This window comes from Lissotriton vulgaris (genome assembly GCF_964263255.1).
Source record: "Lissotriton vulgaris chromosome 12 unlocalized genomic scaffold, aLisVul1.2 SUPER_12_unloc_1, whole genome shotgun sequence".
Classification (NCBI taxonomy): Eukaryota; Metazoa; Chordata; class Amphibia; order Caudata; family Salamandridae; genus Lissotriton; species Lissotriton vulgaris.
Genome location: NW_028240611.1, coordinates 1,105,090 through 1,122,155, shown reverse-complemented (window position 1 = coordinate 1,122,155; position 17,066 = coordinate 1,105,090). Strand labels below are relative to the sequence as shown.

Below are 17,066 nucleotides of genomic sequence, written 5' to 3'. Positions count from 1 at the left end.
TGTCCAGCTGAGGCACATACTTGTTGGCACATCTTGCATCCATTGTGGTTAGTTGTGTCCTTGATGTTGGGTACCTTGGTGAGGGAGAGGCAGAGCTGGGTGTATTAGGCGTAGGGTACTATGCAGAGTCCATGTCCACTGATGTTCTCAGCAGGTGGGGCCATGTACACATAGTAGACAACGGTACTGAGGGACAGTCACTGAGGGACTCAGCATCAGTACTCTGTGTGTTGTACTGTGAAATGTATTAGGCTGAATCATCCGCTCCGGTCTGCAAGGGAGGAGACAATCCAGTGTGGTGCATTACCTTGCCTCATGCCATAGTGGAGTCTGGCTGCTAGTGTGTTGTGGAACATTGTTTCTTGAAATGATGCGATGTATAGTGTCTATGGAGTGGCAGTGTGACCGACTTTGAGGATTGTGTGGATGTTGCTGTGGCGTGTAGGAGGGACCTCTTGATGCTGTTGTTTGTCATGGAGCTGGATTGGGGATGTTGTATGTTCCTATGAACATCACTGGGTGCATGATGACCCTCTGGTTAATGACTTTTGACTGCAAATGTGTGTGGAAAGATGTGCCTGTGGGTCTTGACGTCTGTTTGGTCAGCAGGGGTGTCACTGCTAATGTCATTTAGCTATCAGCATTTGCAATTACTGTGGAGGTGCATGTTCCAATGGTGGAGGCCATGTACTGTCACTGTTCGTGTGCAATGGGGGATGCAGCCCAGTGGAAGATGTGCTGTGGGCAAGGGTGTGTGGGTGCTCCTTAAAGTATGTCCATCACGGTGTTTGTGGTGTGAAACATGTAGACATGTGGCCACCAGAGGATGTTGTGTAGTGTGGCTTACTTGGGCTAAGGTGTTGTGTGGGATGCCTTGCTTATGTTCATCTAAGTTGACATTCACTTTGCTGATGTAGTGGTAGGAGACTGTACCAAGTGTGTATGATATTCCCGTGAAGTGAGTGAGGGCTGAGCTCAGTCATGTTGTTTAATTTGGTATGGAGTTGATGCTTGCCATGGATTGGCAGGATGTGTAGAGGATTGTGCCCTTCATGATGTTGCATTTGTGTGGATCAGATGAGTTTGACATTTTGCTGTGATGTTGTCCCTGTAGGCGGAGTGTAATTCCTGGGGTTTGGTTGACCCTCAAAGCTAAATCCAGCAGCCTGCACATGAGCATTGTTTGTTGTATGTCCGTGGATACACAGGTGACATTGGTGGTGTGTTGTATGTAGTGCTTCAAGGAAGTGTGCAGCCATGTATGTGCATATGTAGTACAACATCTGTAATTCGTAATGATCTGAGTTAGTGTGGCACATGGTGGATGGAGGGGTGTGTATCAGTGCTAAGGCAAGGGGCTCTGTGTTGATGTTGCACCAGTGTCTGCACAGGGACTGTGCCCTTGACATGTGTATGGTGTGTGTTCAGAATGATGAGAGGATGCATTGGGCCTTGGATCAGGGAGGATGTGAGGGATGGCCAAGGAAACAATAGTTACCTTGGATGACAATGTGTGCCCGGGTGTGTTCCACCTTGTGACTTGTGTTGATGACAACCAGGGTATATCTGATGTGGGTGATGTTGTGTAGGAGTGCGGTGAGGTTGAATAGGCTGAGTTTGTCAATGAGTCATCATACTGGTGTCTGAGCTGTACATAGTCCACGTATTGTAGGTTGTTGTGCGGTCTGTGATCTGCATTGTAGTTGGCAAATGTTGTGGCACATCAAGGATGTCTGTATGCAAGGGTACAACATGGAGTTGTCCTGTAGTTGACTTTGATACAGGAGTGGACATGTTCAGGACTGCGCAATCACTTGATCATAATGGCATTAGTCTGTTGGAGGCAGTTCCTGAAGATGATGGCAAGGCATCCCTCCATGGTGTTTGTGGCTGTATTTCTGCATGATCTTGTACAAGTTGTGGATTGCGTATGCAATGCCAGTTGCAGATGTGAGCCAGGCAACGTAAATAGTGCCAGAGGCTGTAGTTGGCCTGACACATTTATATGCCATATCTGTGCGCAGGACATGTGTGTAGGAGGATGCAGCTCAGGCACCACTGTGCATTGGCATACAGCTGGCTGTTCATAGCTGTAATTGTCAGCAGACGGGGTAAGGTGCTTCAGCAGTGTCAACATGAGACTGTTGCTTGGTATTTACACGGTGTCCTGAGCAGACAGTTGTATTATCTCACAAGGTTGCATACATGGAGTGCTGCATTTGTAGTGGGGGTGGTTTTAGCATCCAGGCTAACTTCAGCTGGTCTTGCGCATGTTGTGTATGTTCACTGATGTGCTTGAACTCTGCACAACAATGGTACCTATATACATAATCCACCATTCAGCTGGGGTCGTGTGTAGGGTGAGCAGCTTGTAGCTGGAGCATGGACGTGTGTGGGTGCTGGATGGACAGGCAACTGCAGTGGCAAGTAAAAGTCAGTGTGGAAACAGACCAAATAAAAAAGGGGATACACAACAGACAGGCCAAATTAGCCCTATCAGGAACAGCAGACACACTCACCAAGGGCACAATACAGTGAACAAGGCACAGACAGACCATGGTGCCACTGGGAAATGGCCTCATTGGCAATCTACATTGTACTAGTGGTACGGATCGTACCACAAGTGTAGTGGGGCTTTGCAATTGGGGAATGACATTTCTTGTGTGTAGTAGCACAATAATCTGTGTGACAGGCCTGTACATAAGTACTTATTGTGGAAGTATGGTAGCTGACTCATTTTCACATAGCGATTTAGTGGATTTTCTAACAGACTCCAAGCTTGAAATCGGTCACGTTCTCACTTCTCCAAATGAAAGGTGTAACCGTGCTCAAGGATCAGTGGTGTGCCGAGGCTTTGCCATTCGCTCAGATTCACATATGTGTTGGGACATCTCAATTCTGACATGTCATGTAAGTCATCTTGCCATGGCTAATTCCGCAGCTAATTTTGTCCGTCAGTGTGTCAACATACATCTGGCATTGTCATCAATGACAGCCTTGAATCACTTTAGAAAAGTGAAAATCGTGACGCTTCGGTGCCACAAGGCTTTAAGGCATAAGGGCCACAGTCTTTGCAGCAGCAATGAAGTGTTTGTAGGACTTCATACATGAGACACCATTTGAGTGTTGTGTGATGTTGTTGCAATCACTGGTGTGAAGCATGTCCCTATTCCTATGCTTAAGTTAATAGAATTGTCTGCTACTTATCTTACCTTAGGATGTGCCTTTGATGCCAGCCACGTGCTGATGTTTTCCTTTCATACATACATGTGGTATGTCAGATATTTCATCATCACATACATACACCTTGGACTGACCCACATTTATGGTAGCGCGCAAGCAGATCTGATTTTCCCAGTCACCCCCTCCTTGTACTAACTTGTAGTGTTAGTCATTCTAACTTATGTCATCATTCGTTCTGTTGCACATTAGCAATGCTGTAGTACACACGTTACTAGTCACTTTATGAACGTTGCCAGTTGGACATTGCATGTTGTGGTTGCAAATTAATGTAAGTGACACAACTTAGCAAGTAGCAAGGTATGACAGGAGTCTAATGATCAAGGGTCACATGCAGTAGGGTTGAGGATGTACATGCACAGTCCATACATCAACATGACATTTGTGACATGCATGAGTGAGTAGTTTTTTATTGTGTGATAAGGGAGTGTCAACATCATACGTTCACCTCATGGAGGGAGGCCACAGATAATTTATTGTACATCCATTGCCTAGCAGTAATTTGGTTTTCATCATTACTGGGGTACAATGTCAGTATTATGTGCACCAGACAGTGTATATTTATTGTCCTGATACAATATGTGATGCTAACGCATAGTTTTGCGGAGGACTGGACATTCGTCTGAATCTTCTTCATCAGATGTGTTTGTTGTCACAGCTGATGGTGTAATCAGTGGTGCAGTCGGCATAGGAGGCATAGACACATCAGGGACTGCAGATGTTGACGGGATTGTACCTGCATCATGTTCCATGCCCATCAGGTAACGCATAAATGCACTGAGCATGACTTGGTGGTTTTCAAGCACAGCTGTAACATCCCGTTGGTAGGCAGCCAGGTTGGTTAGGTATGCATCCTGTTTTGCATTCATTTCTTTAAGGGTGTCCTGAATTTCCCTCAGCCTGTTGGCAACTTCAAGGCTGGCACTTGTGTTGGGCATTTGTCTGTGCCTCTGCTGCATGACTTCTGATATGTCATTCATGGCGTGAAACAAAGTACGTGGTGGTGCATCGTTGCTGCTACCAGTTTCCGCACTGCCACTATTGGATGTTAGGCAACGGAGCACTCCCTCTAGGGTGCCTGCCATGCTCTCAATCCCTTTACGCACCTCCTGTGCCAACTGACCCTGTACATCCACAACACGTTGTTCAAAAGAATTCAGCGTGTTCGGCGAGTGGTGAGGCAGAGATGTTGTGGGAGGTGGCGTAGGAGTGCTTCCATGTTGGGCAAGCGGAGATCCCACTGGGCTGCTTTGCCTTCTTGTGCCGGGAGAGGGAGTTTGTATTGATACTAACAGGTCCTGGATGAGGTCTGTGTCCACACTTGGTACACTGTCACCGCCGTCATCATCGGATTCAAACATAGGTTCCTGCTCATGAGTAGGTATACCATGCCCTGAAATGAAAAATAGATGTATGTTTATGATCATGTCTGACATATGGTGTACAGATGCACAATTTTGAGTCATCTACCCTTTTTGTGTGTCAACATGTCAAAGTTAAAGCTACACATCATCACTCATGCTACCTAAAATGACATGGCATGAATCATTTGATGGATACAAAATGTTTGTCCACATGGCCAGACAGTGCTTGCAAACTTGCAACATTCAACTTGAGGGCATGTCCTGATGTCTGTTTTGTAGGTGTATATTGGGGACACATTCCAGCACAGTAGCAAGTCCAAGGGGTATTTTGCACTCTATATGTGTGCAACAGGTATCAGGCCACAATTACTGAGGATCTGGGACATGGATTTCTTACTATCTCACATCATCCCACCTGTCATAGCCATCACGGCTGTGTTGTTTGTGTGTGGCCCATTTCCAGTGTCTTCATGCTAATTACGTTATATTTGGATAATCCAGATTGCTCCTGGTATGTTTCTCAACCTACACCCAGCTCCCCCTGTGTGCCCGTGCTGCCGCTGCTGAGTACACACTGGTAGGTGTGCAGAACCACCATATTAGTGTCCCGTTAGTGGCCTCAGTGCAACTACTTTCCCCCCTGTTTGCACACCATTTTGTTTCAGTGCCACTGCTCCACCACCCCATGCACACTTGCTGCTCCCGCCTACCAGCTGCTCCTCCCTCCCACATCCCCATATGTGCTAAACCTTGCTCGACTGTGCTACTTGCGCACCAGAGGCACACCTTAAGCAGACCAGGCTGCAGCCATCTGCGCCTGGACCATGCCCAGCGCCAGGACCCCTTGTGGCCACTAACGTGACTACACCAGACTCCAGTACTACGCCTGTACCCTCCATGCACTCAATGCCAGCCAATACAACACTAGCTTCCAGGCCACCACAATGACATACACACGGGACCCTTCTCCTGTCGAATGTCTGACTAAATATCGAAATCAAAAATATCGACCTACAAAAATATCGGGACAAAAATATCGAAGTCAAAAATATCGGAATCCTATCCCTAACAAGGTAAGTACAAAAATATCGAAAAAATAATATCGTAGTACAAAAATATCGGAATTAAAAATATCGTTTTTTTAAATGTATTAATAATAATGTTAAAATAATTATAAAATACATATAATTTTACAAATATTAAATAAAAATATTAAAACATAATAAAAAAATTAAAACTAATACATATACATTTAAAATAAATTAAAAACGTAATAATTTAATGTAATTTTATATTTTATAATTTCATTTAATTGATTTAATTTAAATTTATTTAATTTTTACCCTGTACGACTGTACCCCAAAAACCCAAAACTGACCCAGAACCCTAAAAATACCCCTTAACCCAAATACTGAAAACTGACACTGAACCCTAAAAATACCCCTTTACCCATGAACTGAAAACTGACCCTGAACCCTAAAAATACCCCTTTACCCATGAACTGAAAACTGACCCTGAACCCTAAAAATACCCCTTTACCCACAAACTGAAAACTGACCCTGAACCCTAAAAATACCCCTTTACCCACAAACTGAAAACTGACCCTGAACCCTAAAAATACCCCTTTACCCATGAACTGAAAACTGACCCAGAACCCTAAAAATACCCCTTTACCCATGAACTGAAAACTGACCCTGAACCCTAAAAATACTCCTTTACCCATGAACTGAAAACTGACCCTGAACCCTAAAAATACCCCTGTACCCATGAACTGAAAACTGACCCTGAACCCTAAAAATAACCCTTTACCCAAAAACTGAAAACTGACCCTGAACCCTAAAAATACCCCTTTACCCATGAACTGAAAACTGACCCTGAACCCTAAAAATACCCCTTTACCCATGAACTGAAAACTGACCCTGAACCCTAAAAATACCCCTTTACCCATGAACTGAAAACTGACCCTGAACCCTAAAAATACCCCTTTACCCATGAACTGAAAACTGACCCTGAACCCTAAAAATACCCCTGTACCCATGACCTGAAAACTGACCCTGAACCCTAAAAATACCCCTGTACCCACAATTAATTAATATTATTTAATTACCAATTAATTATTAATTAACAATAACAATAAAATAAATATATTAGCACATTTGCTGTAATTAATTTAATTTAATAATTAATATTATTTTGCACAATTAATTAATTAATAACAATAAATAATATATATAAAAATTACTTTAATTAATTTAATTAAATAATTAATAATAATTAATTACCAACTAATTAATAATTATAAATATGATAAAAAATTATAATAATTAATTAACTAATTAATAGAAATTAATTACCAATTAATTATTTAAAATATGTACAAACATATATCAATTAATTAATTATTATTAAATTACTTCCCACCCTATTCCCCTATAAACCCATAACCCGCTACAGAACATATTTATCAATTAATAAATTAATTAAAATAATTTAAAATTAATTCTCAATTAATTAAGTAATAATTCCTAATAATTAATAATTAATTTAACATAATTAAATTACTTCCCACCCTATTCCCCTATAAACCCACAACCCGCTACAGTAGTAAAACACAATATTTAATAAAATAACATTAAAAAAAATATTAAAACATAATTAATACAATATAATATACACTAAATTTATTTAAAAATAGATATTAGTAACATCAAAGTTATTAATTTCGATATTATTAACATCGATATTTACAACTTCGATATTACTGATATCATACCAATATCGATATTTAGACTGTCGATATTACTTACCTTCGATATTTCTGTATATCGATATTAAAACTTCGATATTTTTGCTTATCGATATTAAAAAATCGATATTTTGTCTGTGTACCCTCCTGTCGCACATGCAGCTTCACATGCAACTGAGCCACCAAACCCCCATGGAGTGGACCCAGCCACCTCCGATGCATTATCATGCTCTGGGATCTGCTTGACACCTCCGCCCCAGATGTGTGATTATTCAACGTGACCTGGTGGAACTACTCCTCTGCGACCAACATCACCATAGACATCCCAGACAGCTACAAGATCAACCGCAGGGATTGCGCTGACTGATTTGGTGGATGGGTCACCATCGACCACAAGTCCACCCTCAAGGTCGGCACCCATGCAGACAACACCATCAACACCGCCAACCACCTGCACATAAACATCCACACCGACACCCAACACCACCCTCAGAGGACCCTCGTGTACAGCACACCGACCCTGTGCTCAGTTCTGCTGCTCCATCAATGACCTCGCCAGCACCCACGCACTCCCCTCCACGCACTACATCATCCTGTGGGACCTGACCTTACACCTCAAGGACAACAATGACGACAACTCCACCATACTGATCAACGACCTCACCAGACCCGGCTGCAGACAACTCGGGACCAAACCCACGCCGCCAGTTACCGACCACTGCAGCATCAATTTTACCTTCAATTAATCAACCACACACCACCGCAGACAACTGCTGCCTCACCAATGCTGGGTAAAAGTAAACGTAGACCAGCTGGTCACACCCCTCAGCCAGAGCCCGAACTACAACCCCACCAACCCAGTCGCCAGTGCCCAAAAACTCTGACAGTGTATGTAGGACTGCACCAACTCCTTTGCCCCACTCACGTTACCCTCCAACAGCCACGCCTGCAACAGAGCCACCCGGTTCACCGACTACCTCCAGACCTACCAACGCACATGCCGGAAGATGGAGTGAACATGGCTCCATGGACACACACTGCACAACCACACAGTCCACAAGGACACCACGTGTATACATCACCACCTCAACAGATTGGCAAAGAGCTCCTCCTTCCAAGCCTGTCTGGATACCAATGCACACGACAGCAATGAGGTCTTCAGCATTGTTATTGAACAGAGGAACCCATGCGCAAACGTTATCAACAACCCACCCTCACAAGAAGTGTGGGACTCACTGTCCATCTTCTCACAGCGCGCGTTTGGTGACATCGACGACAGCTTCACCACCACAACCACCCCAACTATGCCAGACTCCACCTCCCCGGCGAGGACCACCGGCGCCAACCACAGCACCTCCTGGTACTACGTCGACAAGGACGTAGCACACATGGTCATGAACTCCATACACTCTGGATCACCAGCAGTACCATCACCACACCACTTATTGTACAAAGCAGAGGAAGCGATCATACCACAACTACACAAGTTAATCTACATCTTCTTCAATGCAGCAAAATTCCATGAAATATGGAAGCACGCCACAAGCAATGCCCTCCTCAAGAGGCACAAGGCACACCCCAAGGCCCTCGAGGACTCACGGCCCATCTCCCTGCTCACGTTCCCAACGAAGGTCATCTAGGTAATCATGAACATGCTATTGGGCCGCGGGCTGGTAGACAACAACATGTTTGACCCGTCCCAGTCCGGATTCATACGTACATACAGCAGCAAGACAGTCCACATGTCCGGCACAGACAACATCATGCGCCAACTAGCCAGCACCAAGACAGCAGCCCTCTTCCTCCTGGACCGGTCAACCGCCTTTGACACGGTATGCCATCACACTCTGAAGACACACCTCCGAGAATCATGATTCCAATTGAAGGCCCTAGAATGGACCACGTCCTTACTCTCCGGCAGAACCCAGAGAGTCCAGAGTGTCTGAAACCCATCCATCAAATCGGACGCCATCAACATCATCTGCGGAGTACCCCAGGGGTCATCCCTCAGCCCAACACTGTTCAACATGTACATGTCCCCCTCGTACACGTGGGCCGCCATCACAGCCTCTACATCATCTCCTACACCAACAACACCCAGCTCATCCTCTCCATCACCAGGGACCCACACACACCCTAGACAAACCTCCACGAGGGAATGAAGTCCCTCACCAACTGGATGAGGAGCAGCAGTCTGAAACTGTACTTGGACATGACACAGGTCCTCACCCACGGACCCACACCCTGGGCCTGGGACGACTCCAGTTGGGCAACCACACTGGGAACAGCAAGAACACTCACTGACCATACACGCAACTTACAATACATCCAGTACTCCTCCCTCTCCATGTCTGAGCAGGTCGACGCCATCTCCTCCTCATGCTACAACTGCCTCCGCATGCTATGCAGGATCTACAAGTGGATCCCCACCCCAGACAAAAATAACTGTGACGCAGGCCCTGAGCACCAGCAGACTGGACTACCGCAACGCACTGTACGCAGGATTCCCAGACAAACACCTACAAGTACTGCAACGCATCCAATACACTTACTGCTCATTGATTGTCAACGTCCCCCACCGCAGCAACATCATCCCCAAATGTGAGACCTACACTGGTTCCCCATCAGCAACTGGATCAGCTTCAAGCTTCAGACCCAGACACACAATGCACTCCAGTAGGCCGGACCAGCCTACCTGTACAGCAGACTCAGCTTCTACACCCCCACACGCCACGTCCGCTCCACCAGCCTCCCCCTCACCACTGTCCACCGCATCCTATGACCAACCTCCAGCAGCAGATCCTTGTCCTACCTCGACGCCAAGACCTTGCACACCCTCCCGGCAGACCCAGGACCTACTCTCATTCAGAAGACTCATCAAGACCTGTCTCTTTGAGCGGTAGCCGCAGCCCCTTCTCATCAGAGTGGGAGATCCAACAGGTGTTGTTGCATGCTGAAGGAGTTGTTCCAAGGACACAGACTTCTGTATTCTCTGATTTTGATTTCATGCAGCTGTGGTTCATGCAGACTGCGACGTACTGCATTCCTCAATGTATTTCAAGTGTTTGGTTGGTGTAGTCTTAGGTGTGAGAGAGTAGGAGCTGTCTGTCATCAGCAATGGATACAATGTTGAGGCTGTATTTGGTTATAAATGGTGCTGAGGCAGCCCTGTTGATGTTGACAAGGGTCAGACACATAGATGGTCCCTCTTGCATTCAGCATTGTAATAACGTGCATTTAAAGGCGAAGGTTGTCCGTCTGATCCTTGAACCTCTTGCTGGGATGAGTGACCCAGTTAAGCGTTGTTCCTTGGAATCCTGCTTCATGTAGTGTAGCAAATCTGTGTGGTGTTAGTCTGTGTTGGAGCACACTCACAGCTCCTGGTCCCGGAGGGTGCAGATGTCACTTGTGGCTGTGAATAGGGTGATCTTGGTGTTGTTGTTGATGTGATGAGGACAGGGCTGTAGTGATCCCACAGGTGGCTGTATCTCATGTTGGAGGGGGTGCATTGAGCTGTGACTGGTGTCCCGGTGGGTATGGTAGTATGGCTGTTGTGTTGGGAGAGGTTTGCGTGGTGCTGCCTGTGGCATCTCATGTGTATGGCAAAGTTGTTGTAGTGACATTTTTTACTTTATGGTGAACTTTGTTGGACACTTATCACAGGGCTGTAGTGCCAGGGTGATGTCTGTGGCTTTGCAGCATAGGTTGTTGTATTAATGCAGGACCTTGACGAGTTTGCAGGACTTTCCATTACCTTAGACTATTTTTTTGTGGTTCTCCCTCATTGCGTCCATGTATGTGTTTTACATTTCAGGTGTCTTGGTGTTTATACAGTTCTTACCAAGGTATCTGCTGGTGCCTCTTGCTTCTTAGAGATCAGTGCTCTACCATGCCGTGTCCCTGTAGTGCTGTTTGTTAGGCTTGCAGAGGGTGGAGGTCTGGTATGCGCAGTTGTGTATCCAGGTGTGACTTTCACTTGCAGAAACGCTGGCGTTGGCTGTGTTTGAGACCAGGGTGGTGGTTGAGGTTTGTCAGCAGTGTAGGCATGTGAAATGTCTGCGGGTCATGTTTGCAAAGGCCTGTTGTCTTTCTCCAATGTTTTCCATGTATGAGTGCATGGAGGCTGGCTGAGCTGCATCAGTGAGTGACTTTAGATCAGTTGCTGCTGGAAATGATTGCATTAGGGCCACAGATGTGCGCATTCAGACTTCCCATAGGCGTGCCTTCAGCACACCATGTACATGCGTCTGCTGTACGTTTGCACAGCGGCTGACATTGAGTAGGCTAATTGTGAGGTACAATATTCAGTGATGACGGAACACATGAAGACAGGGGTGGGGGCCTTAGTGGTAGTTCATAGACCATATGTGGAGTGTGGGCTCAGATGAGAGAACTGAACTGACTTATTATTGAGACCCAAGGGATGAGTGACTGATGTGATCATGCTATGTGTCATCATGGCATGGGAGGGTGGGTAGGGGACATCTAAGATGAGGTGGGTCATGTGCATATTGGCAAGATGACTCCGGTACCACCCATGATGACCAGAGCCGTAATACCCACTTCCATGTTTGCTATGCAGCCTGCATTTCAGCCTCCATTGTAAACATGGCCAACACTCCAGCATGTGGCTGCATGACTTATCCCATTTCCTATTACCAGTCACACCAGCACTTCACAGCGTTGTGATTCACTCAGAGTAGTGAGCCTGGCTGGCTGATTCCTTTTACGTTTTTTTTGGAAGGAATAAGTCAGGTTATTTACATTTATATTTTGTGAGTAAGCTAGACGCTGTTTATATTTTTAAATCAAAAAATTCTACCACATCATCTCTGTTCAGAATGTTTATTTATATTTCATCTTTTTGTTTTTTTCTTCCCCTCCTTTTTTTTCCTTCTTATTTCATTTCTATTGATTATACATATATTAACACTTTTTTGTTTTTTTTGTACACACACTTTTTACATATAATACATTATAGTTACTGCACATTAGAAAATATTTAAAACATTCAACAATACGCAGAGAATATTCCTTTCAACGCGTTTCGGCCGTTCGCCTTCCTCAGGAATTCTGCATTTTTCTTTTTTAAATCAATAGTAGCTTAGCTTTCCAGACTTGATTGCGTTTGAACTGGGCCTGTAGCGTGTCCCTTGAGCGTGATACAAAGCCAAATTATAACTTCCTGATTATTAGCGTGGCTGCCCAATGTATATTCTGCTATAGTTCATGGCCAGTCGCATTAGGAGAGATGCCTTTTAGACGTCTTCTGGATAATATTTCTGAATATAGGAGACAGCTGCGAGTATAGTTCTTCTCATCAAGTTAATGGTATCACAGTCGCTGTTATTAGGGCTGGGTATCGGCTCGTATTATGCCTCTTAAGATTCTTCTGGCTTCAGCTTTTTAAGTTGGGCATTCCTTTTACGTGACACAAAGGCAGGGTTGCATAGGCTCCAGAGAAATGGGACACAGCTTTGAGGTCACACTTCCCTCAATGTGTGCCTGATTCACAAAACAAACTTCAGACTCAATCCTAAACTTAATACTATTTTGGTGTTGACAGAATGCACTTACTACTTTTGGCATTCACAGAATGAACTTACAGCCTGATTCATGTAGCTAAATTGCACTCGCAAAGGGCCAGATTCTCAGAATCTGGCCCTTTGCGCGCGCAATTTTTGCATTTGGTATTCATGATACCAAATGCAAAAATCGCTATTTAAGAATTCGCATATTTGCGTGGAATGGCATTTAAGGAATCTCTAATAGAGATTCCTTAAATGCTATTCATGACACACAACAAAATAGCGATATTGGACATTTGGGGCCGCTATTTACCGACAGGTCAGACCTGTCGGTAAATAGCAAAAACTCAGAAAAATGCTTTTAAAAGCATTTTTCAAAGTTGCATGTAGCACACACACATGTCCTTTGGACATGTGTGTGCGCAACACCTGTCCAAAAGTGCATTTTAGGGGTGCTACAGGGCGTCCTTTGGACACCCCTGTCACCCTTAAAATCGCTATCTCAGTTGCGAGTAGCAAATTGCTACTCGCAAATCCCCATTCATTCCAATGGGCCTCTTGGCCCATAGGAATGAATGGGGAGTATTTGCGAGTAGCAAATTGCTACTCGCAAATAAAGAACATGTAGGAATCGCTATTTAAGTAGCAATTCCTACATGAATGCCGTTTTGCGTGTCCTCAATAGCGAATCGCTATGATTCGCTATTAGGGACACGCAAAACGGCCCGTACATGAATCTGGCTGTTAGTACTTTTGGTATTCACAGAAGTTAGGATTTTGCCTTTAGTCTGTCTTAAGTCTGTCTTCAGAGAAACTTAGGACAAAATCCTAACTTCTGTGAATTGCAAAAGTAGTAAGTTCATTCTGTGAATGCTAAAATTAGTAAGTGCATTCTGTGAATACCAATATAGTAGTAAGTTTTGGATTGAGTCTTAAGTTCATTCTGTGAATCGGCCACTTTATGTTTTGCAGCACACAATCACACACACATACCTGCATCCATAAGACATTAATAATAATAATAATAGGGGCATTTGTAAAGCGCTGAGTTACGCACACCGGCGTGTCCCCGCGCTATGGTGAGAGAGGCGGAAGCTGGGATTTTAACTGAGGGGCGGGCAGTCTACCTGACATATAGGTATGTTTTTAATTTAGCACGGAACCTAGTTTCTGCCGGTTCTAGTCGTAGCTCCACCGGAAGTTTGTTCCAATGATTTGCCGCTAAATACCTGAACGATCTTCCTCCCATGCGGGCTTTCTTCACCTTGGGGATTTTTAACAGTCCCCCACCCGCAGATCTTAGTGCTCGAGCAGGTTCATAGGGCTCAATCAGGCTCTGCAGTGGCCGAGGTGCCCTGCCATTCAAGATACGATTGATTGTTATTTCCTGCATTTGTTAACTCACAGCTCTCCCCCCCCAATTGCCAATGTTTGCCACTGTGCCCCCATGCAGCGCAGGTGTAACACTTGTGCCAAAAGGCACATACATATTACCAAACCATGCCATGTCATCACATTCCATTGAATTAATTGTTAATACTAGGCATGTTGCAACTGTGGAGTAGGTGTTGCACAGCAGAGACTTTAATGACACTGTTCAAAGTTCAGTGAGTAAATGGACAATCTATCCTTGTCACCACACACCCAGACCTGAAGCATTAAATTCCTTTATGAACAACCACGACACACACAATTGAGTCAGATTAGTGAGTAATGCACACACCATTTTTCATAGCCTAAAGAAATATACACAGCATGTGTTCATATTCTCAACATTTCACCCCCTATTTCTCATGATGTACATCTATACAAATAATAGTTCAGACATATGTCACTTCATGACACAACCAAATGTTATTATTTGACACATAAATGCACAACATTTTCGATATTTTTCTGATTTGTCACAATGTATTAGTTTTTCATACTGACACACATTACCACATGAAGTACTTACATCACAACATGATTGTGGTCACAATGAAGTATTTTGAGATGATATTTTGGAACACATGCATTGCATTGTTGACATTGTGCAGCATACATTGTAATGGTCATCGCTAATGACTACGGCAACCATAGTCTACGCTGTTTGCATTTGACTGGCTCAGGTCCACACTGTGAACCAAGGTTTATTCCTCTTGGACACTGCAACAATACAATGTCAGCAACCTCCTCACCTTCAACCCTGTACGCCACCTCACCTGCCAGGACGTAACTCTGCTACAGACATCACCATCACTGTCACTGACAACTTCTGTGTCACCTGCATGTGGCAGCACCACAATCATGGAAGAGGCATTGTTAACCCATACACTGGTACACTCAGAATGAGCAGGCACTCTAATGTGCCATGGTTGACCATGTACTACGACAACTACATTATCGTGACCAGGCCCATGGGCATACTCAACAGCACACTCATGTGCAGGACACACAGGCCATGTGCTACATTCTCCAACACCATTGTTGACATCATTGCACCCCAGTGTGTGACATCCACAGACAGCATCCCTCTCGAGGACCTCCAGTTCCACCTCAGTAGGTTAAGTTACCTGACCAACAACACCTCCAGGGTAAATTCACTGACATCAGACACAAGCAGCAAGGGACCTCAACATACCACTGAACAGGACATGTTTAAGTACCTGTAGTACAGCTGCAGGTACTTCTGATTCAGGTCTGACTTCATACTCTCCTGGCACTACCATCATTGAATGCATGACATATGTGACTTGACCAGCAATCACCACCGCCATCCTTGCACCCTCTTGCAGCTGGAGCAAGGGCAGTGCATGACATCTCATCCACTCCTTGTGCAAAGACAGTCCACCAATGCTTAAATACTTGTGACACTACAGCACACAAATAGCACTGTTAGGATCTCGAATGACACCATCATTTCTGCACCCCTCATGAATGTACTTGCATCCCTACTTTCCCCCTACCTCATGGCAGCTGTTGGACAGGCCACATGAAGGGCTCGCTTCCTCCCCGCATGACAGGGCCCGGACACCGGCTCTCCAGGTGCTACCCACAGAAGCAACCCGCAACCCGTCCCCTACGGGACGCCTGCTCCGGGACATCTCTGTATTACTGGCCCGGGCCACCGTCAGCACCATTGCCCGGCCCGGCCGCCATCTTGGACACTGCACCACGAGGCCGCGTGGCCTCAGCCCGACCCCGACCCTGGGCCTGGCCAGGCCCCGACATCCCGGCACCACCATCCACCCAGGAGGTGAACGGACCACTTGGCAGGTCAATGGGAGAAAGAAGTGTCGATGGCTCTCCCCCGCCAGGTGCCGATCGCCCCCGGCCTCCCTTGGCGCTGGCTCCACCCCCCTGCTGGGTGTCTGGACTCCCTCATCCCGGACCTCCCGACCTCCAAGTGCGAGGGTCCGGACATCAAAGGGCGCCAGACCTATAACTGGGGCAGTTGTATCCTGGAGTCGAGAGACACCGTGAAGAACTCATCCTTGACGGACTGCTGGCGCTGCCGCAGCCCTGCCTTGTGAACTGTCGTCCTGCCTGCTGGCGCTGCCGCGGCCTTCTGCAACTTTCATCCTCGTTGGACCTGCTGGCGCTGCCGCGGCCTTCTTGCAACCTTCGTACTCGTCGGGACCTGCTGGCGCTGCCGCGGCCCGTTTCTACCTACGACCACCTCGGGACCTGCTGGCACTGCCGCGGCCCGTCCTTCTCGAACGCCGAGCTCGAGGATTGTGAGCTACCCATCGATTCATCTCAATACCAGATTGGTAACAAAGACTGTCCCGCTACCCCCTTTCCCTTTCAGAGACTAGAATTGAGAGGATCCTCGTGTCCTGATCTCATTGTACCGTACCACCGTACTTCAAGAATTGCATATAAAGAACGTTAACCTTATCCTTGTGTGGTGTCCGTCTGTGGGGGGGAAGTTACTTGTCTGTACGATCGCTGGAGACGGCCCTCACCGGAGGCCTCTCCCCTTGTCCTCGGCCGACCCTCCCGGTCCCCGTCTAACAGCAGCCATGCATGTGGGCAGTGCCATTGGCATCGTCTGCCACTATGCATTGGTGGAGTTGCGGCATGGTTGTACATACACTGACATTATGATTTGTAAAGGATATGTCATTGCTTAATTCATGGAGCAATGTCCAGTGGGTACTGTACATCCATGCTATTGCAAGGAGGGACATGGTGAGAAGTGTT

The 17,066-nt window shown here is 45.9% G+C and overlaps 1 protein-coding gene across 1 annotated transcript; it reads right to left on the bottom strand.

The window, feature by feature from the left end:
* Nucleotides 1-3,827: 3,827 nt before the first annotated feature.
* Nucleotides 3,828-15,637, bottom strand: LOC147672991 (uncharacterized). The gene is made up of 2 exons (XM_086947832.1): nucleotides 15,502-15,637; nucleotides 3,828-4,633 (listed from the first exon to the last, which is right to left on the bottom strand). Exons 1-2 carry the CDS (start codon nucleotides 15,635-15,637, stop codon nucleotides 3,828-3,830), a joined length of 942 nt encoding a protein of 313 aa, XP_086803958.1.
* Between the last annotated feature and the right edge of the window lie 1,429 nt (nucleotides 15,638-17,066).